The sequence below is a fragment of the Cyprinodon tularosa genome, unplaced genomic scaffold, assembly GCF_016077235.1.
Source record: "Cyprinodon tularosa strain WSP-4 unplaced genomic scaffold, ASM1607723v1 ctg81, whole genome shotgun sequence".
Classification (NCBI taxonomy): Eukaryota; Metazoa; Chordata; class Actinopteri; order Cyprinodontiformes; family Cyprinodontidae; genus Cyprinodon; species Cyprinodon tularosa.
In genome coordinates, this window is record NW_024039574.1 from 506,026 (window position 1) to 533,412 (window position 27,387).

Consider the following 27,387-nt stretch of genomic DNA (forward strand, 5'->3'; position numbering starts at 1 on the left):
TTTTGTCAATCTGACTTTTATTTTGTTTTTACTGTTATCAAGTACTTTGAAACGTGATGTCTTGGTACAACCAGATCTCATGTTGTTCCCTTGTCTTTAACAAGGAAAAATCTAACAAAATGGAAGTAGTTGTCATAATAAAATTATCAATACAAACAAGTTTCAACCTTAAAGTACATTAAAATTCTGCATAAATTAAAGACCTGAAGAACAATAGTTGAGAGAGGTAATATAAGACTGTACATGACAATACATTTGCAATACATTACAGTATTTATTTAAACAGAAGCAAAATAGCACCATGAGATGAAATAAAATGTAATTGAAAATAAAATATAGAAAAACACACAGTCCTAACAGTAAATCCTGGATGCTGTCAGGTGGACAGTGAATGTTCTTAAGGTCCATTGTTACCTGGGTAAATATGCTGACAATCAGTTGATCCATGATAGTTTCTCCTCATATGCCTTCATATCAATACTTTCAACTGTGATTATGATTTTAAATGAGGCATTAACATTTGTTAAAATAGCAAGACATGTATTCAAACATTGTAAACTGTTTTTATCACAAATCATGGTCCAGCTTTTGTCTCCTTTTCCTCCTTTTCTCGTCCTACATTTGTTCTTTATTTCTATATAATTTCCAAACAAAATGATAATCTTCTCTCTATCTTCTTCTCTATCTATCACATGATCCTAAACAGCAATTTCTGTCCTTTCCTTCCTCCCTCTTTTTTCCCTTTTTCCTCAGCTCTTTGTTTTATTAACTTTCCTTCACTCTTCATTACCAGACTTCTGAGGTCTGGAGAAATGTTGTACAGTTCTTAAATGTTCCCTAATTCACAAGAAGTTATTGGAAAGTTGATGCTGGTGGTCAAACAAGTCCTCCTCTTCAGCGCTGTAGGCATCAGCTGATGAGAAAAAGAAAAACATAAGAAGAAAACAATCATTTCAAACTCTTTGACAGATGGGGATGGGGTATCATGAGCAACAAGCAGCATTACCTGCATGGCAGCGGAAGAGGTAAACTCGTGCTCCATCGTACTTGCACCTGCAGCGCATCACATTGTTTTGGAAATCAGACTCAGCCATGTCCAGGGTAGGGTTCACTTCAACCTAGAGACAAGAGGAAGAAACAGTGAGTTGCTGGATGAGTACAATAAATAAATTCATGAGTTGTTATATTCCAATACAAAATTATATTTCCTCGCAAAAGTATCGATAATCCTTGAACTTTTCCTCATCTGGCTAACATCTTCTATCTGAATACAAAGTGAGGCATACTTGTGAAAAACACAATAGTTTTGAAATTGACTACCTGATAAAAATTTAGAATTTTAGTTTGTATACATTTGTCTCCTGTATGCCATGAGGCTTTACAATGTTCTCAAACAAACAAATGAAGCCTTCAAAGACCAGCTGGATTTATGGTAAGTCTATAGAAAATTGCACAAAAACTCCACAGGCTAAAATTAATTTGTGCTGATCTACAAGATCATATCCCACGAAAATATATCTGTGATTTTCACGTAATGTGAAAATATTTAACGAGGAGTTCAGATTGGTGGTGAGACCTGTGGATTTGAGGTTGATGGATATGTGGAATAAAAGAAATATGGATTTCTCTATGGGGATCAATGACTTCTTCAAGGCTCCCTGGTCACATAGAAAAACATGTTCAGCTGTAGACCCAAATAAGAAGAAAACACTGCATATGGTGTCTCTTGAAAAAAAAGCAAAGAAAAAAAAAAATTGGAACACGCTGTCTTTTTCAGACAGTTATGAAACTAGAGCCCGTCGGAAAGAAAAGCCACAGGATTATTGTTTTCTGCTTTTCTATATGGCATCTGATGTATAAACTCAGGCAATGAATGACATCACTTTCCACGGTTATCTCTGCACAGAGGAAAAAGGGGGGAAAAGGCCCAGAGATGCAGATGATGGTTTAGAGTTTGCAGTCTATCATTAGACTGCCGCCATGGTTGGTTGCCATGGTGGCTTGTTTTCCACTCTGTCTGTCTGCCTCCCATATATAAGAAAAGCACACAAATGAATTTTCCTGATGCACACATCAAACAGATAACCTGACCACATATTCATTAAAGCGGCCCAGTTTTATTTATTTCTTTTACGTACCGTTTAAAATGTGCGGTTTTATTTATATTTACAGCTTCAGATTCTGGGTTAAAAATATTCATAACTGCTATTCTTTTTACTACCTTTCAGTCAGCATTTAGTGTCATAACCTCCGTCTGTATGTGCATATGCTGCAAGTTGAGACTTGAGAGGGTTTTCAGATAAATCTTTATAGCCTTGGTGTAAAACACATCAACTTTGTGGCAGTTTATGCTTTCTTAAAAGCTGTTGTAATAATGTGAAACAAAGGGCCCACAAGCAATTTTAAGGGACAATGAAAGGCCTGTTTGCGTAAAAGACTGAGCGGTTATAGTGCTGATCTTTTAGATACAGGCCCAATCAGGGGCAATGGAGCTGAGGTGGACATGACTCATCAGTGTAAATGTATGGTGCTTAAAGTGGCTGCCCGGTAAAGTCACCGAAAAACCCAGCTGAATGAAAGATGAGACAGATTTTGGCCTTCCCTCAGTCTCTCACGCTCTACAGTCACACCGCCATTGCTGGGTCATAAAGTTAGGGCAACCCTTGTGATATAAAGTATATCTCACAGACTTTCTGGAGCTACATGTGCACAAGTACAAGCCTGATTTAAACATTTTGATTTCAACTCAAACAACCAGAAAAACAAAGACAAACTGTAAACACCGTCCTGCTGATGCTGCTGGAATAAATAGAACAAACGACAGAGATGCAAGAGGGATGACTATGTCACCGCAGCAGATTGGGTGTCTTTGGTATAGAGAGGGAAGATGTGGACAAGCTCACGTTTCAACCTGTAATGTGCTGACTGGGTTTTTTTTTTGACTGCCAGTAGGTTTGTTCTTTCCATAAAGGGCGGACTAACAGTAGGTCTGCTTTCTATATAAATCTAGACTAAATTTACTTTCCCTAAACACGCACACACCCTTTAAGCTGCATTACTGCTGTACACCTGAATGACTGGAAACTCAGCCAACTGCCATTTAGCTAAAATTACAGCCTATTATTGCAGCTTTTATCTTGTGTGCCTTCAGATGTTGAAACAAAAACTCCTCACTTGAAGTTTTTGCTTGTTGACTGTCATGTCTGATGAAGGAGCTTGCTACCAAAACCATTAATGATTTTTCAGCAAGTAGAATAAATATGGATTTTGAGTTGAACTTAGCAATCCGAGTTGATAGCAAATATTTCCCCAGTGCTAGTGGGGTGAATGGATGGAAGCTTGCAACCCATGTGCAAAGGTTTTAGTCCTCGATGAAGCTGTCACAGGTTCAGGCTGCTGCCTGGTCACCTTTGCCACATGTTTTTCTTCTCTCTGTTTAATCCCATTTCCCGTCTACTTGAAAAAATAAAAATAAATGCCAATTGAACTAAAAAAAAAGATTATTAATATAAAGATGGATGGATGGATGGTGGATGGATTGGTGATGCATGTATGTATGTATGTATGTATGTATGTATGTATGTATGTATGTATGTATGTATGTATGTATGTATGTATGTATGTATGTATGTATGTATGGATGGATGGATGGATGGATGGATGGATGGATGGATGGATGGATGGATGGATGGATGGATGGATGGATGGATGGATGGATAGATAGATAGATAGATAGATAGATAGATAGATAGATAGATAGATAGATTTTCAATTTTCTGAACATTATCTTATTTAAGTTGTTCTGAATTGACTGACCTGGAATATGTATTCACCGGGTCGAATGTCTGTGATATCGATCCACTGGCAGTCAATGTCATGGCGGTACGTGTCCCAGCAGCCAACGGAGATGCCCTGCTGACCCCAGTTGTAGCAGGCATATCTCTTATGGATACCTAAAGGGATGAAACACTCATACTTGAGTTATATCTGTGTGGTAGAGCTTTTTCTATAGCAGTGACTGTGCATTAAAAATAGACTTGAAACAGTTTTAACATTCGAATGATCCGTAGTCAAGCAAAGATTTGTGTGTTTTTCCATTAAAAAGTCCGATCGTTACTGCATAAATTTTTTATTTAAAACATCTTTTATTCCTTTAGAATGTTTTTCTAATAATCAACGCTTTATTTAACTTTTAAAGTGGCCTCAAAAAACAGTTCTCAGGACAACTTTTGAGAAGAAATCCACAAGGTTCTCTCTCTAGTAACTGACTATCGTTAGAGACCTATTGCGTAAATTCAATCTTTTTATTTGCTTTACAAATAAAATATTTTAAGATTCAAATTTTTTTTTAAATCTTTTTAATAAAATAATGTTTTGTCTATGATCTATTTATCATAAAGACATAATTAGTTTCCTTTTCTATTTGAACACATTTGCAACATTTAGACAGCCAGCAAGTTTAACAAACTTTGGAGAAAATCATGTTTTAGCCACAACTAAGTGAGTCTCAAAAAGCTATTTGCTGAAAACTCTTCATTTAAAAGAGGACTGTCTGGATGATGATGCAGCCTTCAGATCTTTTCTGTCCTGTTTCTATATCCCCTATTTCACACACTGTGTCATATGTCTTGTTCTTTCTGTTGCAATTAGAAGCCGTTTTAAAGATGTTTCTAAACGGGACCCAAAGGATCTGAATAGAGCTTTAGAAAATATTAAAAACTTTTAGTCAGAAACAGGAAAACTATTTTTTAACAATGTCTGAGATGTTTATAAAAAGAGGGATTAAATCCTTTTTTGTGAGGTCATCTTACCATCAGGGCAGTAGGTGTCCTCAAGGCAGAAACTGGCTTTGTGACCCTCAGCCACCTTTGTCCCATTGAGGGTAAGTAGATCATAGTGAGTGAATACCTCAATACTGTGGTAGTGTCTGAAAGAAATGCATAGAAAAAGCAAAAATATGATATAAAGCTACAAAAGAAAAACAGTGCAGCCTTGATTTCATTTTGGTATGAAACATGATGACCATAAATCATGTTATGTTCTCTACAGCTGTCAAACAGACATGATAAATGCTGATAAAAGCTCATGGGAAAAGCAAATTCGGTTTGATGATACTATTCCTCGCCTCACAAAGCAATACCAAAAACAAACATTACCAAAACTGTAAGTCAAACCATGTGTTTGCTGGTGGAGTAGGTAGTAATTGTGTTGTGGTTGTGCTTCTTGTTCTAGGACACAGAACCACATCTGCCGAGATAAGAAACCAGCAGGCTGAAATAAGTCCTTCCTATAACTAACAGCAGGGCTAACCAGTGAGGAGGATTTTAAATGTAAACTTTATCTGTCTCTAGTTTGTAAAATAACATACATTTAAAAGATTTTGACTATTTATAGACAAAACCTATTCTATGCAGTCCATGGGGATTCTGTTTCACTTTCTAAATTCTGTGTTTCCATTCATGTAAGACAGCAAAGCTTTAGTTTACAGCATATGGAATTACTATGTAGTTATATTTATATTGTAAAATCTTGGAGCAGCCCAGTTGTGAGAAGAGAATGGCTTATTATGTCAGATTAAAACCAAAAACTTTAATGTTTTTTATTGAAATTGTAAGTGTTCAATGTTGAAGAGGAAAGGGAATGATAGATTTACTTTTTGCTTTTATTAGAATAATCCCCAAACTGGGGTGTGCATTTATATCCATCCCATCTAAGCCTTTACTTCACCTGTAATTTCAAAGCCTTCCCACATATTCTCAGTTCATCTGCTGTGTTCCTTAGTTTTCATTGTTCTGTTTGTTCAGTGGTGTTCATGAACAACTTCTAATAATGCCCTCATAGAGCAGATATACCCATTATTAGGAAGAATACACAAATTAGATGACCTTTGAGGGAAGTTGGTTGTACTGGGATCAGAGATAGTTATAGCAGCTGTAGAATATCTCAGAAAACAAGCTTTGGGGAGCTTCCTGTCACCTACCTGTGACACTGGTGCCAGACCCAGCTCTCTCTGGTGGCTCTTGGTCTAAAGTCAGCCATACCAACGTTCATGATGCGAGAGGAGAAGCGCAGTAGTCTGCGATGTCCATAGGGCCAGTTCATCCTGGCAGCAGAGGAAGAAAGGCAGTTCTCCTCGTTAGCACAAGTCAGCAGATGGAGAGGTCGGTCCTCCAGGTAGGCCGTCTCCTGGACAAGCTGGGCATCCACCACAAGGTCAGGAGCAGCTGCATGAATCATAGAGGTTGAATAAAGTATGAAACAACCTTCTTTGATTTAACAATTTTAATTAAAATCTATCCTATATAATCCTTATGTTTGCTTGATTGTCCTTTATTACAATCAGACTCAGCATTTAAAATATTGGCCAAAGAATTTAAATTGATATAAAGCAAAAATGTCATCTTTCCTTTAGCATAGAAGAAAATAGCCCTTGAAAGGTAAAATAACAAGTAACACCTCATAATACCCGATTCTTCCTCTCAAGGGCAGTTTTTTTCCTCCACAGCAATCAAAGCAGCTCCAAGGTTGGACTAGTTAGCATTATTGTTCTACCATACTAATGACTTTTTTTCCTGTCCTCTTTAGATTAGAAAAATTCACAAAAATGTTTGTTGGAAATGTTGTACCGGTAAATAAAAATTGTGATGTTTTGCTGTAAGTTGTTGTATGGTCCTAATTCAACGAAAGAGTTAAATAAAACAAAGATAAGAAAACTTAAACATAAAAAAAGTGAAAAAACGTAAACCGAAGAAAGTTCATTTCTAGTTCTAAATATACACAGGGTGTGTCAGATGTGAGACACGTACATATACATGGCCAGTTACTCACATACTTTAACATATTTTAATGAGTTTTTGGTTCAAAACCAGCTGCTTTTATACTGAAAAGTTGACAACTCTGCATATGAGTAAACGTGCCAAACTAAGCCCTGCCAAGTTTTGCTGATCGGGATAATGATTTAAAAGTGAAAGTTGTGATAAGTAGAAGACAGCTTTGACTATCTGTCGGGTGTTGAGAAACTCAAAGGAAGCAACAACAGCAGGAAGTAAATCATAAAAAACTGTTTTTGTAAAGACATGGCTGCAAGAAAGGGAGAGAGAGCCAAACATAGAAGAGCCAGAAAACAAGAAGGGTAAATGTCTAGTAGTGCAACAATGATGCCCTGGATTATCCTTTTAAGCTGTCATCCTCCATGTGCCAGGACACATGGTGGACGTAACAATTAGAGTCTTAAGGAAATACAGAATTTATGTAATGACACATTATCTACAGTGTATAGTACACACAGGGAGACTGCTTAAATTGTCATCTGTAATAATTTTGCTTTTACTTTATGATATGAAATAATCACTGTTTTAGATAGCAGCTCAATTTCACACATCTGGCTATGTGACCTATTTAATAACTAGCTGTTCATAAAATTATGCCTATATTAGAGAAAAAAATGTGTATCCATCCATCCATCCAGTTTCCGTCACGCTTATCCCTGCTGGGGTTACGAGGCGTGCTGGTGCTTTCTCTAGCTGTGTGCGGGCGATAAGCGGGGTACATTCTGGACAGGTCACCAGTCCATTGCAGAAAATTGTGTATTTTTATCTCTTTTTTCTTCTTCAACTGAAGTTTTTTTACGTGAAATTGGAACGGACTAAATTTAGTATCAGTAACTCAGAAATCAGCTGCAAAATTCATATCAGTGCATCTCTTCAGAGATCAAAGGAAAGGGAAAGTGCCAGACTTATGGGAAAGATTTATAGTGTGGTTTGAAATAAACACTTTACCAGCCGGTGGGGGCAAACAGCTGCAAAGCTGAAATACCAGTTTCACATAATACAAGTCTCCCACAAGCCTGTAAATAAACTATGCAGTGTAGCATGTGCTGGAGTTTCCTTTAACAATCTCTTTGCCACAGATTAAGTCACCGGTTTTAGACTCACTTTCCACACAAGCCACTCCTGCAGCTCTGCCATCTCCGCCTCGGGGACAATAGACCTGGTCATTCCTGCGACACTGCTGTATGGACATCTCTGTGCCCACGCAGTGAGTCCCGCTAAGCAACACCTCACTGGCATCCGGGGATCCCGACCAGAACCAGGTCTCCTGCAAAGAGCAAGTTCATGAGTAAAACAGTTAGACTGTGTTTTTAAGCGTTTCTGGAAGAATAATGAGGAACAATTATGAAGGATTTAGATACTAACGGCACACAGTTGCCTCTACTATAAACACCAGAACACATTTTTATATGCACTATCAGTACACATTATCACATTTTCCACTCTTATTCACAATTTTAAAACTGCTTGTTAAATATTCCCAGCATCCCCCCTCAGAACACACTCGGGCTGCTGTTTCCATTCACTGTTCTATTTTCAGTTTGTTTGCTCTGTGAATTCCCCCCCTCCATCCGATCTCTCTTTGCTTCACTTTCCCTCTTTTATTTTCAGTGCACTGGAAGTGGAAGTTTGAGAAGCCTGTAATTACTTCAGGCCTCAGTAATAACACAGCACACTCATACAAACACCAGAATGGAGAGGGAGAGAGGAAGCACAGAGAGAACAAAGTTCACAGAAGGAAAAAGGAAACTGCTGGGCGACTAGAATTCACCTCATGAGCTCTGGAGGCGAATCCAAAGCCAAGCTGCCGACAGACCACCATGGCTTCGTTGAGGCCAAAGTTCTCGCTGCAAACTGAGCCCCAGCGCTTTACTCCTCCAACCTCGACCAACACCTCCACACGGCCCTCTGCACGGTCTCTCCCACCTGCCAGACGCACCTGGGTGCACGTTGAGGAAAGCTTGTTACACTGCCAGAGCAGAAACAATCCTCTGCATGTAAAAATGTGTCTTTTTCTGCTCATCTTACGGTTGTTTGAACGCCAGTGTCTGGGATGTTGCAGCGGACTGCTACATCCTGAGTGTGTTTGCAGGTGTAAAGTGGTACTGGTTTATAGGAGCAATCCATGATAGACCTCTCCCTGCCTGTGCACTGGACGCTGTTCATGTGGATAGGACCAGTACCTGAGGAGGGACAACAGAGAGACAGCTGAGGTATAACAGAAATAGATATATAGAAAGCATACATTTATTGACCAAGAGAAGTAGTTTCAAATGCATAACCTACAGTATGCTGCCTAAGTGTAAAAGAAACTTCAATCTTTGAGGAGGGAGAAATCTAAAATAATGTGGCTGCATTAAGCTAATATATTTTGGACATATGTTTTGCTGTTTAATGACGTTTTCTTGTCCCCAACTAACCATTTAAAATGACTGCAAACTGCTTGCATCACCAGTTAGTATCAATATTATCTCTGCATAGTTTTAGAGGGATGTCCTGTTGTTGGTGTGGTGCCATATCTTCCTAAATTAATGCTGACTTTCTTCCATTGGGCCCTGATTCCTCCTGGTTCATACTTTTCTAGTAGGAAATCTATATGGTGCTTTGATGCTCTCTGTATACTATTTTTTGCCTCTGAAATGATTTCAGAAAACACTGGGAAACAGCACTACCTTTAACAGCTGACATTTATATGTGGTGAATCAGAGGCACGTTAAGTGATGGTACATTACCTCCTATTAAGCAGTTATTTAAATGTATGGTTTAGTCTGAAAATAACCATATCCCTGCTTATAAGAGCATTTGTATACTTATGAAAGATTTTTCTATGCATTTATTTTCAGTGTGGTCTTCATCACAGTTGTACGTGGGATTTAGGTCACATAAAAAGTGGAACAACTTCTAGAGTTCTTTATATTGTTCTCATTTATTTACATCAAAGTAATCTTTCATCCTTAATAGGGTCTGCAGACTTTTCAAATCTATCGTACTTCTTCAAATAAGAGAAGTTTAGCATTTTAAGTACTGTAGCTGCTTTTAAGCCTCGGTATTTCCTATGGGACATTCACCCTAACTGCAGAAGTAGGGATAATGTAAATTATAGCAGGAAACTTATTCAAACAAACATTTAAACAAATTTGCATGTTTACCAAAACAAGCCAAAATGAGGCCTTGTTGGGCTTCTCTATAAATCTTGGATCTTAACGCTAATTCAGACATTTTAAAATCAGAAAGCCTCCTGAATGGGAAGTGAAACATCTTCAAACTTGGAAAACAAAGTCCAGAGTTTTTTTTTTTATTGTTTTTTTTTACTTTTTTGGAATGACTATAGCCTGGATGACTAAGGATCTCCACCAGCATTTTAAAGAAATGAAAATTGATTAAAAAGGAAACTAAATGACATGCAGTTATATAACTATAAATGATGTAAGGGGATAATCAGTTAATAAAAGGTCTCAAATTTAGATCTCTTCATGACCTCATACAGCATTGAACAGGCTATATACAAGCACACACAAGACTGAAGTTTCTCGGCAAACACTCATGTTTGTGTAGTTTTTTAAGGCCCAGACAGGAGCCATTTACAGACTCATACAAGGCATATTTTACAGTTATAAAACCTAGACTGAATGCTGTTAACACTTTACCTGTTTATTTTTGTTATCATAAATGAGACATCAGGCATTTGCGGTCTTGTACTTAAAACATGCATTTTGTATGCATTAAAAACATTACAGAATGCCCAAATCAGAACAGGAAAATGTTTTCCTGCAAAGTAGTCTTTTACAAGAACGACAAAAACGTTTGAGTGACGAGGTGCTAAACATACAGCTGATGTAAATAAATATGAGAATATAAAATAGTAATAAAAAAACATACAAAGTCGGATTACGGATAGTGCAGCTATCCGTAATCCCAACTTGGAAGGCAATGTATCTGCTTATTTTTTGATTACGAGATATAATAATAGCTATAAAAGATGTATTTCACACAGATGATCCAATAATGAGGATACAGAGACAATATTAGAGTGAATGTTATGATCAATGGAAATGAAAGAGATCCCCAAAGTAGTACATCTTTAGTGGTCCACAAAACCTTGGACATGCTACATAAATGATTCTAAAATGGCTCTGCAAACGGAAATCTCCATTAAAAGCCCAGATGTGTTCTGGACTTCTAATGTGGCTTGGAAACCTAGAACTCCCTGCATCTCAATACTAAAATAGATCCCAAATTGCTAGAAAAGGGCAAAATCTGTTAGCACCTCTGTGTTTGCATAGGTATTTGAGGCCCAGGCAGGAGCCCTTTAAAGCCCTATAATTAGGCTTTAAAAAGCTGATGATGTCATCAAGTGTACAGCGTCAGGTTGTCTGCTGACTACACAGCCATCTTTACGTTTACTCCTGCATTTAGAAAAATATCCTTAAAGATTACAATACCATTGCTCCATTCTAAAAACCTGATTATTTACCCTAGTTAATTGAATAAAGAATTTAGAGCAGCAAACAGACACTTTCCATGAATTATTCAATCAAGTAAAGTAGAGAGAAGAAAATACACCCAGATCATTAAAGAGCGGGTTAAGAGCTCATTTGGGCAGAAGGATAATGGGAGGAAATGAATGTGATTACAGACTGACTGCTGAGGTATGGCGAGAAGAACCATGACAAGTGAGTGTGAGAAAGTGGGGTCTCACTGCTGTTTGTAGGAAAATATTCAAACTCTTCAACCGCTGACTTACAGAGGGTGCATTCTCTCACCCACAACAAAAGCTCAACCCAAAACAATTACATCTGAATGTTTGCTCCTGTTTGGCACTGATTGCCTGACATTCTTGTGTCAAAGCTGAGCAAACTTTTCTCAACCATCAAGTTTATTTTGACAACAATACATGCCGTTCTTTAGCTCGCCTGACCCTCCTAGCTTAGTTTACACTTTATATAATTGGTCATGGGGAGAGTTCCTCAACAGTCTGCAGGGATCAGGCTGTAATCATTCTTGCTGCGTTTATTTGTCTGAAAAAGTGAATTGAGATGTAGAAGCAGCTTCAGATTTGGTCGGTTAAACTGGGACGCTTTTAGTCTATTACAGTTATACTATTACTGCTATGGATACAGAAATAATGTCCGGGATTTTTGGCCATTTTGTAAAAAGCTGAGCTTTAGCTATCTCTTATTATGGAACCTGACTTCAAATAATATGACTTAATAGTGAATATTATCTATGAGAGTAAAATACAGAAACTAAAAGAGAAATTCCAGATTTTCCTCTTTATCTTACCTTGTCCAAGTCGAGCGTTAATAAGAGCCTCTTTAGCCGACCCAAAACCCAGCTCTCTGCAGACCACACTGGCTGCATTCAGGTCCCAGAGGTGATCACACACCGTGCCCCATTTTCCCTCTTTCATGACCTCAACACGGCCCTCTCCGAGACGAGGCCCAGCCTTCAGGCGGACAACAGGCTAAAAGGAATATTTTTAAAATTAGATGTTCATAAAGTAGAGCTTTCAAATATTGCAATTTATTTATTTTCCTATCTGCTGTAGATAAAACTATTTTGTTAGCTATGGTCATTTAACAAAATGTATTGTTTCATGAATGATCTTTTTGGAAAAAAAAATGACCATCGATTTGTTTGAGTAGCATGATACTTTTTTATTAAGTTAGTGGAGATTAATAATAGGCACATATAAAAAAAAATATTGAGCAAATTAGGAAAACGAAATCTAATAAAATGTTTTAAAAGTAAAGGAATTGCTGATTGGATATAGTTGAACAGGGAAGCTAATCATTCAGGTTTAGTGAAGTGACCAAGATATTTAAAATGATCAGTGTATATTGCCTTTTATTTTAAATCTGAAAGGTAAACTTTGTTAGTGCAAAAAGAGGGAGAAATTGCTTAAAACTATTCAAAAATAACCTTAGTAGGAATACAGCCATTTTCCCAAATGTACTTATTTATAAATGTTTGTGAAACTGATGAGCTTTGCAGATGGCAAAAATGTCTCACTGTGAGGGTTAAGTTTAGGATGTTTTATATATATTTATATATGTTCTTTACACTTACCGCAACCGGAGGTGGAGCAGGAGCTCTGCCGTTTCGGGTGAACTGGTATCCAGGGACGCAGCGGACCACTGCGTGCATGCCCCCCCTGCATGGAACATCACTCCTGGGGAGGGACAGCTGTGCAGGACACTGCGCTAAGGACACCTCCATACCCTGACACTGCACCCTCTCCACCCAGTAAGCCTTCTTACTGATCTGGGATCTTAGCCTGGGAAAGACATTAAGCACATCACAACTTAATTCAAGTTAAATAGAAAGATTGATTATAATGTAATCATTTTAAGGATTAAAGTTTGACTTTACCTTAATGAAGAATCAGCTAACTTAGAGTCCCAAAGTTTCCTAAAGGGCACAGAGGGGTATTTTCATTAGATGGAACTAAAACTGTGTGGCTTCAAATTAAACAGACCAAAGAAACCCATATTCTCTATTTTTTTTAGTCATGCTTGACTCCATTCCTTCCTTGGGAAAATGTAATGTTAGAAACAGAAAGGAAGGTTTCAAATACCATGAAAACAGTATTTCCCTTTCATCTCTCTTTATTTCTTTTGATTTTCAAACCTTTTGTGTTTATTTGTATTTCAATTTTACTGTTAGTATATTTCTACAGTACATTTCTGGTTTTAAGGCAACCATGTAAAAAAAAAAAAAATCACGAGCAGAGTAAAATGGTACGCCATTTAGGGCTATTAAAATTGTGTAAATCCATTCACTGCATGTCAGTTTTCTGCAAAGGGGCCAAATCTAACAGGATTCTTTAAACTGTCTGGTTTCATAAATGAAACCAGACAGTTTAAAGAATACAAATATGTATTTATTTCAGCAAGAGCCCCATCCACCAGGGGAAGAAGTGTGGATAAACAAAACAAGGCCCCCGTCAGTCTGGACGTGCTCCCGTGCACAAAAACACTAGAGCCGACCGCTTGGATCAGCCAGCATGACCACAGACAGGTGCTGTGTGACTGTTGCTCTGTATGAATGAACAGTCAGAAAGCTGAATTTAAAACTAGATCCATTATGCAATTGAATATTTAGCAGCTTAAAAAAAAGATATCTCCTCTCCAGGAAAACCCAAGCATCCCAGTGTTTCCCTAATTTGTTCCCCCCAAAATGTTTGAGGGTGGGTGGTTTTATAGAAAAAAAAAGTTGTGAATCCCAAACCACAGAAACTTCTATTTTGAAAGTTTGGTTTTGTGTGGATTGTATCCAAACCTAAAAATATATTTTCTATGTCATGGTCTGTTGTACACTTAAGTGAAATCATTAGTTACTCTCGCTAAAATTTAGAACCCCCCCAAATAAAAATCAGTAAAATCTTAATCTGAATTAATATGACAAATTGTAGCACCCTGTAGTAAGAAGATGGAATGTACACATTCGGATGCTCACTGTTTAGAGATTCTCTACTCTAACACAAATCAATAGACAATCTGTCTGGGATAACAAAAAGAACATTTTCAATGCACTTCGTGGGATTAGGAATGAATTGTTCAACACCAAAAAAACAGTTTGTAAGCAAGTTTTTACATGTGAAACATATACGTTAGTAGTGGCAACAAAAAGTCAGTCCCCGTAACTCTCCTCCCATCCAGGAAACTCCTGCCTATTTCTCTCTCAATATGATGACTACTGAGGAAAAGCCTAATGGATTTAATGTCATTAAACATCTCCATTCATATGTATCATTGAAACCCTGCATTTGGGAAAATAAACTTAGCTCTTTTCATCATTGTTTTCTTTTACATATTTTTTCACAATGAAATTGTTTATATCTATGGTTGCAGGGCTTGGATTCCTTAGCGATATACAGACATGGTACAAGTTATAAATCTAAAAGCTAACCTCTGAACTAGATGCTTACACCTATTTCTGAAATTAGGTCCAAAATTGGCTTCTTAAGAGCTATTGTTTTTAATAGGACCTTAAAGGCTTTGTTGGTATTTTAAGATGTTTGTACTGCAGCTGAGCCTATCGAATTGTGGGTGGATCTTAGACTGTCATAAAATGACAATCAAAGACAAAAATGAGTCAAGCCTACATTTTAGTTGTGTGTTACAGCATCTGTTTGCAAGTGATTATGTGAGAGAACCATATCTGTGTGTGCGTGTGTGGGTGAGTGTGTACTCGCACCATTTAAAGCCTTACACAACATGGCAGTAAATCAAAATGAGAGAGACAGACTGTGTGGGGGAGTTGGTTCATGGTTTGGAGGCAGGGGAAGAGGGGTGAGAGCGCTACCCATATAATTGCCTGCTCTGCTTGGCAGTGTCTGCCTTGTGGTCCAGCAGTAGCATGTTGGTTCACACACAGCAGACAGGGAAATATGCACGTACATATCGACTCCCCCTGGCTTGTCTTCTTGTAAACAAAGCTCTTTAAAGCCAATGCCATTACAAAACGTTATGAGAGCATGCTGGGAAACGCTGCACAAGTGATGTAAGGCTGAAGTCTCCAGCTTTTATTAGAATGGTCTATCTTTGTTGGAAAGGGAAAATTATTCTATTTTGGTTTTTAGATGTATGTCACCTTCTGAGAACCAGGCGATGGTGGGGCACTCTTTGGTGGGCTGGGAAAAGCCTGAAACTGGATTTGTCTTGCTGTTTTAGTATTTTAGTTTGTGGACAACAGTTGTGAGCTGTGCAAAGGTCCAGAACACTAAGTTGACTGGGAAGCAGTCTTTTTTTATATGATCTTCAGCTCAGTGGGATTTTTAATGCAAGTCAACAGTGCAAAATGAGAAACCACATTGGAAAGAGCTGACTCTCAAGAAGTTGAAGATAACCTGTTATTACAAACCTCTGCTCATTTTCAGACCTGCTTCAATGGGACAATCAGGCTGCATGGGAACAAAGGAGAGCTCCGTTCTCTCTTCCACCATCCTTTCTAGAAGGAAGGAAACTCACAGGGGTCCCAGTGATGCTCTTTCCATAAGAAGATGGTTTTTAAGTAAAAGTACCACAAAGGCATTAAACACTGCTTTTAAAAAGCGTTAAATGGAACTGGAGAAACCGATGAAGTTACTGTCAGCTTCAAAGAGACTTAGAATGAAACAATAGAGCTGGGAAATGAATTAATTGCTTGGTTTTTGAATGCACAGCAAAGAGGGGGAGTAAAACATCTGCAAAAATGAGGAAATATAACAAAGACAAAGGGATCCATTACAAAAAGAACAAAAAGGCAGACAGGAAATTGCTGAGTACACAGAGTATTCAGCAGATTCAGCTGAATGAATTAAACAGTTTATGTTGTTGATATACACTGATCTGAAACGTTCCTATTAGTGATAAATTAGTTTTGTGGGTGTTTTTAAGTACTCCTTGTCCTTGGGAAAGAAATCATATTGACTGCTTTCTGTCTGTGACTTTAGGTCAAATAAAGGGTGATAAACAAGCATGCACTAACAAACTGCTTCCCTGCCTTTTGAAAGCTAAATTCGGTAAATTACCGTTCAGCTGACCAAAGCTGTAACCATAAACCATAATCGCTTTTAAGGTTCCTGTCTTGACTTGCAAAGGCTCCTTACAAGAAGTCTGATACTTTTTCATATTTTCAGGTAAAATGACCAAACTTGTAGAATTTTTTTTTTAATCCAATGTTAAACTAACATACAGAAGCACCAAAACAAACTGGAGTATAATTATCAAGCTGAAGAAAAATAGGAGAAATAAAAACCTGAAATATTTGGTGTACATTTGTATTTACCTATCATATTTTTCAAACTTTAACTATATTATAATGCATTGCTTTTATCAAAGACAAAGTGGTATTTAACTTGATTCATGCATCGCTGAGTTCTGCTGTCTGAGCAGCAGAAAACCTGTGAAAATTAGCGGCTAGCAGCCATCATAAGAAGGCGGGCTGTAGGAAGGAGCTGCCAAAACTGGGCTGCACAGGCACTGTAAAAAAACAACAACCCGGTTTCTCAAATTAAGGAGCAGCGATGAGATACAGTGTAATTATTCTGGCTCATATTTAAGACAAGGTGGCTCTTTTAGCAGTTAATCTGCACAGGGATGTAACCTCTGTTTTAGCCAATGTCTAGGTCAATAAAATCAGTTTTTGGGCCGTGAGAGGTATTAGACTTTGTCCAGCCTCAGGAGTATGTCATAAAATGGATGGCATCCAGAAAAGTGGCTTTATATTTATGGTAAGATTTTTTCATGGGTTTAGAAGAAAACAGCTATATTTCATTAAAAAAATAAATAAATCCCATGTAGCTCTTGACTACATTGTCTCTTATGTATTAGCTTAAATGGGAATTGGAGGGCTTGAAAAAGTTTGATAAAGGACCTTTAAAGTGGCGAATCATTTTATTTATAATCTTTGGAAAATACCTCAGCCTCAGCCAAATTTGACACAGAGCACCTCTGAACATCAGTTTCCATCAGAGTTGGACTGACAAACAGTTGTCCTCTACTCAGAGCATACCATCTATGGAGCTCTGCTGTTCCTCCAGAGGTACCATGGGGAATTTGGATGCTAATCTACAGTAATTAATGCTCTCATTGTCTAAACTATGGATCCTCTAATATGAGAGCAATGAGAGCCAGGCATGGCTGATTCACCTCCATAGCAGTTGTGCTATAACCCATACATTTTCAGACAATTAAATAATTAAAGATATAGTGGAGGATCTTCACAAACTTTTGAAAAGACCCACCCGCTCTAATAAAAAAAAAGGCACATGCATAACCCTGTACCCGCTCACGAGAGGGAACGCCTAATAAATTCATGTGAGAGCATGCACGAGCCCATTTCTCCTCGTGCTCACTCTATTTAAAAGTTTCCATTTGTATTGCTCATAAAAGCTTTCTTTCCAAAAGAAGATTTGCAATTTTTCCACTATATCAGACCCTCCACCGGTAAGTGAAAATGGAGACGAGCACACAGGACGACCTTACGTAAACATGAGAAACACCAAAATGATTGACAGTTAGGACTACCACTAATTTTGATGATCCACCCGAAAAGAGAACATCCTTCACTGTACCTTTAATGCTCAAATTTATTCATACTTGTAAAAATAATTTGTATACAAACATGAAGTTGGTTTCTGATCAGATATTAGCCAGACATCTGTAGAGATTCACAAATGGATTCAGAGCTTTCATAATTTTAATTGAATTTCATGCTCTGGTCCAACGCAAAGCTTTTAGTTACATACTTCCTAACAAGTATGATGCAATCAGTAAACTTTTAATGTGGTTTCCTTCATATATTACTGTTTGAGAGGGATCTCTTACAGCACTTCAAAGAAACTCAACTCTGAAAAACGACGTCAGCCCCAGACTGAAGAAAGATGTTTGTCCTTCATCAGTAACAAAATTGACAGCTTTTAAGATCACAGTAATATTTCACTTTGTTAATCTAGAAAAGCCTTCTTTAAGACTGAGGAATGTACAAAAAAAAAAATGTGTTAGTTAAGGTAGAAGGAAAGAGACCATCTAAGCCGCTATTCAGTCCAAGTATCTGATCAACCGGATGCTTCTTTTTCCTCTTTCCTGATGAAAAAAAAAACGGAAAAAAAAATCTTTTTAACCCTCCTCGTGTATTTACTGTTGGATAAAAATATTTGCTCCAGTCATTTCCCCAGTGGGGTGGAGGATGAGAAGAAACAAACAGGATTCTGCCCAGTTTTTATACAAGCTGCTAGATTGGCTTTTGGCACAAATCTGTGATGTTTCTCTGGGTGATTATGAGGAATTTCTCAAAGCTGATGTTGGTTATGAAACCATGTGGTTTAGTTTAATAGAAAACAAAACAGAGCCATAAGTAATATTCCCACTAATTTACCTACAAGCTGCCAAATAAAGCAAATAGAAAAACAACCTTGAATAAAACAGAAATATTTCTTCTCACAACACTCCATCCTGATCTGTTTGTTTGTTTAGCTTTTTTTTTTTTTTTAACCAAATAGGATCCATTGGGATGAAACATGTCTTCTTCCAAAGAATCCTGACCAAGATGGCAGCACAGATACAAACAACCAGCTTTATGAAACACTTTATGGGTTTTTTTTTATGGGGCAGCTGAGGAGAAGCAGCTTGTTTTCTGCTACTCAGGACACAGGGGGTAATTATTGGCCTCTCACACGGAGAGACAGATGGTACTTTGCAGACCGGCGGTCAGTGCAGTCCTGCTGTTAGCCGAGCCCTAAAAAGACCTCTGTGGGCAGACAGATCATGGAGGGCTGTATTTGCTTCAGTGCAAGTTTGTGTGCATTTGCATGCAAATTTGTGTGCATACAGGGAGTCAGTCCTGGAAATAGTTGGGGATGTCTTAACATGAGGGTGTAAGAAAGGTGTTGAGGTTTTTTAATGTATTTTCTTAAGGGCTTTGGAAGTTTGTGTAGGTGCATCAGTGCGTATTTTATGCTTAAAATCAGACAGATTAAAAAGAGTTTTACACAGAAAAATATTGACATCCCCGTTCTGTGCTATTAGTGGAGCAAATAATTTTGGTTTGAGGGATTATAGCAGAGTTATGAACTTTAAAGGCTGGCCACTTCAAGCCTCTTAGTATGTGCTGAAGCTTCTGGTGTTTACACAAAAGCATTGTTAAATTTGTTGAATTTATGTGTTTAAAGGCTTAAGGGGTGCAGAATATTCAAAAATAGGTAACTAGAAAATATTGTGGGGAAAGGAAATATTTCTGCTAGATTACTTGCTCTACAAGGGGGTTTTGGGGCCAAGAATAATTGATTGATATTAGAATTTTCATTTGTAGATTTTAATTAAATAAAATTTTGATCTAAGAAAAGCTTACCTTTTTTATATTTTACAATGTTATTATAAGTTATTTATGTTAGTAATGGTGAGGTATTGGTTTGAGGACCTGATTTTCATATCTTAGGTATGAATAAGATTAAAACTTTTCATGGTTTATGTTATTAAATAAATATGGTAGATGTTTCATTCCATTTTTTCTTTATAAACTAGTAGTTCTCCAACCTGCTTCTCAAGTACAACTGTCCTGCATGTTTAGATGTCTCTTTCTTCCAGCCACCTGATTAAAATAATTGAATGACCTCTTTGGCAGCCTCAAAGTGCTGCGTAAGCTTGTTAATCATTCATTTGCATGTAAATCAGATGTATGGTGGTGAGGAGAAATGTAAAGATGCAGGGCACTGGTAGTTGAGGACCAGGTATGAGAACCACAAATCTAAAACATTCTTTAATTTCGAAACTATCTGATCAGAGCATCTCTTATTAATGTTTCCTGTTTCCTCTACATGGCTTGTAACTAACAACAAATAGTAGATTTAAAGTGGATTTGTTATAGTTGCTCTTTCCAACAAATTCTCCTCATCTGACCTGTAATTCCCCAGATCTCCTCCAGGGTTTTTAGGTGCCACTTGGCTACTTCTCTGAGTAATATTGTTGGGCCTCCACAAACAGGTTTAGACTGATGGCCATGTCTTGGGCTTAATCTGAATACTTCAAGTTGTTGCTCCTACTTCTGTCTTTAGCTCCTATCTCTTCACCTTTGAGGGGTCAAATGTTTGATGCTTTTTAATTTGAACTTTGATAAGGTCACAGTTGCCCCACACTTTTTCCATTTTCAGGTCAGGAGTTATACAGTGCTTTATGGAAATGTTTTATGACCTCAGCCTGCTTTAAACCTTTCCATCATCCCTGACCTGTCTGCTGTCTTCCTTGGCCTTCCTGATTTTGTTTGAAAGCTAACATACTCGAACAACCTTCAATAAATAGCTTTTTTAAAAGGGATTAAATCACACATTAGAACTACTACCAGAACACAGAGGAGGTGGATCTTATCTGGCATCACATAATCTGACATGCATCATCATGCCACTTGCCTCTGTTAAAGTAAAAGACAATGGGGACAAACAAAAATGGGCGGCGCAGAGTTCCATGGTGAAAACCAAAACAAAATGTAATACAAAGGCCTATCTCACATTGTCAAAATAAATAAAAAAAATAAGATAATGACTCCCTGAGACTCTTCAGAAAAAAAATCAGCATAATCTGCACTAATTAAACAAAAGTAGAACTTTTTGGAGCATGTATCAATGGCCGGAGAAAGATCTTTACTTGATATATGATGGTGGTATTGAAAATAAGCTGCTTAGCTTATTTAGGTCCATAATAAATGGAGCAGTGAGTTCTGTTTTCTTGTAGAAAATCTTAAAGCAAAATGTGTGGCCAGTTCTTTGTGATTTTAATTCAAGTACACTTTGATTTCACAGCTGCAGAGGAATGTGAAGCACATGTGAAAGTTCTGTTGAATGGATCAAAAACAGCTATAAATAAGTATAACTTAAGAAAAAATAAAGTTTTTAATTGGGTCACACCCATCAGTCTGCACTAAATGAGTCTTAATTTGTACAAAGGGATTTAAAAGACTAATTTTCAATTATCAACAACACTTGATTTTGGCTAATTGCTGCTGCTAAGTTTCCTTTAATGAGGTTTTTGATTAAATATCTTTTTAACAATGAACAGGCCTGCTGTTGATACATTATTTTTAATTAATAAATTAAATCATGGTTTGTGTCATGTTATATTTAACTGATGCTGAAATGTGTTTGATGCTTTAAACCATTTAAGGCTAACAGAAAAGACGTAAAAGGTTTTACTAAGCACTGCATATATAAAGACATATGAGCATTATAATTTTGTTGTCTGACCCTGACATTAATTATATGCTTTAAAGAACTATTTTCAAGGTCTGAGATGAGGCCCACTCAGTTGATGAAGGAGGCAGACCTGTCGGACAACTGGACCTGAGTAATGTCATTGTGAATGATAGGGCCAAGTGTGGTTGGACTAATGACAGCTGCCTCTGTAGCATCAAACCACACATGGAGAGTAACCTGTGTAGTGATGTAAGACCCCATTCACCTTTTATTTCCTTAAAAAAACACATTTAGGAAACAAAGGAGCTGCTGCTGCTTCTTTCCATGACCTCACTTCTCTGTCGTCTACCAGGTCACACATTCTTACCTGTAAGCATTTTGGTCAAAGGGCTCTGCTGCCGGAAACCCCAACATGCCACACACGACACGGCTGCTGCTCAAGTCCCATCCCTTGTTGCACACGTGACGCCACTTCCCAGCATACTTCACTTCCAGGACTCCTTCAGTCACCAGACCACCACGGTTGCTGGATAGCACAGGCCGAAGCCGGGCCTCCTCCAGGGAAACGCTTCCAGATCCCTGTGTGTTTATAAAAGAGATAAGTAGATACTTATTTTACATCGCCATGGATTTCTTTCTCTCTCTTTTTATTTCTTTAAACTAATCTCCTAATAAAGAAACTTTTGGTGGAGCCCCATGATGAGGTAATAAAACCGGCTTCCCCTCTCACGCAAACCACCGTGGCTTTGTTTGAGTAAATTGCTGCGGACAGCATGCAAGCGAGGCTATAACAAAAAAAAGATAACATGCTTTAATCATCACCCTCTCTAATCATGCACAAGCTGGGCTCTGGGGAGCAGGAAGGAAACTAACAGTAAAGGCAGAGTTTGGTAAATGTGTCAGGATGCTTACAAACGAGTGAGAAAATGTCATGTCTGCAAGTGGAAAGGAGGAAGAGAAAAGCAAGCATGAGTGACAGATGGCTCAATTTCCTCTGATCCAAGATGTTTCCTTTAGAAGATGAGCCACCGGTGGTTAGGCTAAACTTCAGAACATCTTGGTGCTCAAGTCTCGGATTTGAAGCAGCTTGAGGTTTTAGGTACGTCTCTAATTATATATATGCTTGCTAGCCTGTGGCATTGCAAATAGTATTTCAGTTCAAATCTGTACCAAAGCAGACTGGGTGTGTTTCATGGTTGTGTGTGTTTTCACCTGTGTGTATTGTGCATCTGTCTCCAGATCCACATCTGGATAAACTAGGTCTGGTTCTACATGGTTTCCGGTAGGTTGCTGATGCCTGTCACTCCTCCTCTCAGAGTGGATCTGGGCAGGGGGCTGAGGTTGGGGCTGGCTGTTCACCTGCGATACAGACTCCTGCCTCTCAGCCTGTGAACTACTTCTCGACGTTTCCTGCCTCTGCCTGTAGGCGTCACCATTCACCAGGCGTGAGGGCAGCTGATGGCCTCGCGGCAATGCAGGGCTGGCTCCTTGGTTTCCTCTTGAACCACCTCGATTTCGTCTCGAGATCTGGATCTCATGGCCATTTTCCCGTGGAGAGACACCTCCGCGACGGGCAGGGGAAGTGTTGCGATGGAGGGCTATCTCATGGCCTCTTGCTGAGTAAGAGGGAGGGTTTGCTGGGGACACAGACTGTGTTTGAGGTGATGCTGGGTTTCTTTGTCTCTGCTGCCTTGGCTGCTGACCTGATGATGATGGGGTCTCCTCTAAAGTGACAGGGGGGAAGCCAGGTCTTCTTTCTGGGCTGCAAATGACACCCAGGTCCTCAGCGTGGGTGCAGTCATTGATGCCCCAACCGCTGAACTGACACTGTGCAACAGAGACCTCTGAGCCCTGACACCGCACATTGTCTAACCAGATCTGACCTATAAAACAAAGCACAGAAAGTAATCAAAGTGCTTGGCTACAACTTTACATATGCAACACTTTTTTGGAACACTGTTAAAAAGTAAGATTCTAAAGTGCATGAAAAACAACTCATGGTTTTCAGGACTTTTTTTTTTTACTGATGATTAAAAAAACAAAAACATCTGCAACCACATGAGGTTGTCTAGATAGCACAAAGAGGCCACCAGTGTGGAATTCAGTCTCAAATTGCATCAAAATCCATTTTATTTTTCAAGGCCTCTGAGGTATGAAAGGGAGCAGTGGAGAACAATTTCATGAAGAACATTTGACATAACACACAGGTTGGGAAGACATTTGTACAGTAGATGTATTTAAAGCAGGGCTGGGTTATAAAAAAAATGGCAGTTCAATTAGACACTGATCAATCTGTATTCTGAAAATGGGAGGAGTATGGCATAACTTAAAACCTGCCTAAGGTAAAAAGTAGAACATTAATCTAAGAAGATTTCGAAAAAAGAAGAAAGCCATTGATAAAAGAAAAGCAGAAGGAATATTTGGATGATCCTGAACCACCAGCCAGCTTGGTATACTTTTACAATGGAAGGATCAAAATGCACAAAAGTCCAACACTTCATCCAATTAGAATTAAGTTTAAGATTACAAAAATAATTATTTCAAAGAGTATCTAGGTGACCAAATGCTCGTAGAGACACACAAATTACTCCAATATTTTCAGTCCTACCATGTGTCATTTTTCTTTCACCCAACAAATTTCCTTTTTTTTTTTAACAGACATAAAAACAAAATTAAATCCATTTAAATCTATAGTTATTAAGTGACATCTATGTATTTGCTTCTAAATACTTTTGAAATCACTGCTTATGAACAATTTACTGCATTCTTATTGGCTCTACCTTGCCCTTGGCCAAACTTGGCACTGTGTGCCCAGGTGAAGCTGCGCTCGAAGCCTAGCTGCCGACACAGCACGTTGGCAAGTTTAATGTCCACCTCGTCGTCGCACACAGTGCCCCACACGCCGTTGTAGAACACCTCCACACGTCCCTCATTTGCATTTCTCCGACCCACGCCTGCAAGACGTACCAGCACATCCTGCGCATACAGCTGTGGAGGATGGAGGAGAAGCAGGACAAGGAGGATGCAGAGGGAGCTGAGAGACAGCATGCTGGCTGTAGAGACAGAGAGACAGAGTCAGGTGTGAAGGAGGGCTGATGGAAGTGTGCAAATAAAAAAAGCTGGGGACCCCAAATAAATATGAATAAGTAACCACAAAAATCCTGAAATAATGCACAGACATGGAGCTCACATTCCACACCCTGCAAGCATATAATTAGAAACTTTTCTCAAAACCTTGATGAGATGCTCCACAGTAAGTTGAAAGATTTATGGATTGTGTTTTTTTTCCTTTATTTAAAATAATCGGTCATTTGAAGGACAGAAGCTCTGAGAGGCAGTCTGGACCAGTCAGGGTGCAGGGTGTAATAACCAAAGCTAAAAGTAGTCTCTTCATCCAGCCAACGGAAATTCTGGCTTGCCACAAACCCTCCAGTTTAGCTGCTCGTATTTAGCCAACAGACACAAAAGCAAATAAATACTGTCATAAAGATTTTTTTTTTTTTGTCACACACTATAATAAAACTAAAAACATGCAGCCTATAAAGAAATGCTTTGGTTAATTAGAAATTATGTACTTAATGATGCTCTACCTTGAATGATATAAGGACAAAAACTGAAAAAAGAAAAGAAATGAATGACTAATGAGACTCTAAAATGCATCTGATTAAATGCATCAGTTAATTGTTATTTATATATTTTTTATGCAAAACTGCAGAAATAAAATCTAGTCCAAATTTATGAAGAGAAGGGTAGTTAAAAAGCTGTCATTAAATCACTTAAACAGATCCAAATCAATAAAGCTAAAAACATTCGACATTTATAATTTTAAAGGTTAGATTAGACAAAAGTAGAAGTAAAGACAATAAAGTGCACCATGCTGAGGTGTAACTCACCTATCTGTAGATCTCACCCTGGAGTCACTGGGAGAAAGAAGGGAGAGAAAACTGGGACTTTGGTCCTGCTTGTGTTACTGTTCTTCTCTTTCCCTCCCTCTTTCTTTTTCTGTCACTCCCTCAGATCTTGTAACTTCATCAATCCCTCCTATTTTTATTCATTTAAACAGTTCTGCCCCCTCATCTTTGCACTGCAGTCACGTTTCTCCTTTCCATTGTACACTGCGCTTTAGAGGAAAATCTGTAAAATAGAAAATAACCATTTACTTAAAAAAAAAAACCATAAATATGCACAGGGAGTATTTTTTTTAATCAAAAATAATTGTACAATAATTAAATAATGCTAGTATATTTACATCATTTGAATAAAGTTTTACACCAGCCACCTGTGAGTTGGTCACATGGCTGGAAATGTACATGTGAAGCAAATCTATAAAAGACTACACTTTTTGTTTTATTCCTTTATTGAAATATTTCACCACCTTTTCTAAGCCATGGTCAGTCTTAGTCTAAATAAACTTTTAAAGTTTTTACCACTGAGCCTCTTCAGCTCTTTAATCAATTCCAAACCAGTGCATCCATACGCACATATATCCACCGTTATAAATTGTGCTCACTGTAGGGGATGTCGTAAGATGTGCTAAGCACAAACCCAGTGACTGCCCGGTACATGTGTGCATAAAACGGAGTTTCATAACATCCTCAGTCGTGGCACCTCCTGACTTGCAGCAAAACCTTTCTAAGAATAGAGAAACTTTCTTCAGGATTTCTTCCACTGGGATATATAATCAGTGCTTCTATGTGTTAAGTATTACCTTCAGACTAAAAGTTAATTCAGTTCTAATCTATTTTCAACCTGCGAACAAAACATAAATTGATGATTCTTCAGCCCCAACTGTAGATTAGCAGAATTCTAGAAGTAGCAGTTAAGGTATTATTAAAGTTAGATTCCCTGAAAGACACTGAAATCATTTTGATCAAATAGAAAAATCTTTCTGTCCAATATTACAGTTATGTTTGTTTTTAGATTTAGACAGCTCTTCTCAATTTTATGGTATCTTTAAAGATGAGGAAAAGATGACCACGTTGAGGAAGAGAAGCAACATTGAAGCTGAAGATCTCCCTCTAGTGGAGTAAAAGATTTCTGGGGCAATCATTAAGGGTTCTGTGCTGTTGGACTTATCCACCAAAGATAATCAGAAAATTTTTATTTCTAAGAACTTTGCTGTTAATTTCACATGTCTTTTTTACAGTGGACATGTGAAAAGTGATTATCAGTGCAGTGCTTGCCTTTCTGTCATTTTCTATCACACTACAGCTTTGTCTTTCACAGGGTCATGTTTGAGTCTCTTCTGCAGAACATAGTGGTCAACAACACTTGATTTTGATCGTCCGTGCACTTGTGAGAGAATGCCTACCGAAGCTTGGGTTCTTCACAGTGCAATTGGACTATTTTTAGGTTTCAGCTTCAGCTGGTCACTTCTGTAGAATTACTGATTCTTACTACTTACTGTTCTGTCACTTGACTTGCCATCATTTTTTATGTTGATGACATTTACAAAGTACTCCCTATTTCTCCTTTTTTTTCCCTCCAGTCTTCTTGACATATAAAGAACTGTTCAATACACCATAATTGTTGTTTAAGAATAATTTCTATTGTGAAAGAACATTTAACAGTAATTATTGATTAAACAAATGATGAGTAAATTGTGGCAGGTATAATATAAATTACTTTCCAAAATATGTTACATGACAGTTCAGTTTTAAATCACCTTATATATCTGTATTGCCAAATATGATACACAGTTTAGCACAACTAGAATATGAGCAATCTATTTGGATGTAAATGTGTGTTTATTGTCTGAAAAGATAAAGCATTGATTTAAAACTAAGAAACTAACTGACTAACTTCTCAAAAATTTGGAAAACTTTTCTTAGGAAAAAAAATAGTTATCTCACAGGAGCAGATATTTTGAAAATTGGGAAAATAAGCTGT

General features: G+C 37.9%; 1 protein-coding gene across 1 annotated transcript; it reads right to left on the bottom strand.

Annotated features, from left to right (window-relative positions):
- Nucleotides 1-25,533, bottom strand: LOC119774379 (lysyl oxidase homolog 4). Its single transcript, XM_038271862.1, has 15 exons — nt 25,392-25,533; nt 24,279-24,551; nt 22,711-23,381; nt 21,866-22,077; nt 13,203-13,241; nt 12,900-13,107; nt 12,114-12,294; nt 8,859-9,013; nt 8,602-8,769; nt 7,935-8,097; nt 5,981-6,224; nt 4,812-4,927; nt 3,817-3,953; nt 1,007-1,118; nt 1-913 (listed from the first exon to the last, which is right to left on the bottom strand). The coding sequence occupies exons 2-15, from the start codon at nt 24,544-24,546 to the stop codon at nt 843-845; spliced, it is 2,745 nt and encodes a 914-aa protein (XP_038127790.1). The 5' UTR covers nt 24,547-24,551; nt 25,392-25,533; the 3' UTR covers nt 1-842.
- Between the last annotated feature and the right edge of the window lie 1,854 nt (nt 25,534-27,387).

What these genes read in the sequence shown, in the direction of transcription:
- LOC119774379 (XM_038271862.1), bottom strand. Translation starts at nt 24,546, where the DNA reads ATGCTGTCTCTCAGCTCCCTCTGCATCCTCCTTGTCCTGCTTCTCCTC. An exon ending in TCGCCTCCAGAGCTCATGAG is followed by an intron (nt 8,098 to 8,601) that starts GTGAATTCTAGT and finishes TGCTCTTTGCAG; the next exon opens with GAGACCTGGTTCTGGTCGGG. An exon ending in AGGAGTGGCTTGTGTGGAAA is followed by an intron (nt 6,225 to 7,934) that starts GTGAGTCTAAAA and finishes TGATTCATGCAG; the next exon opens with CTGCTCCTGACCTTGTGGTG.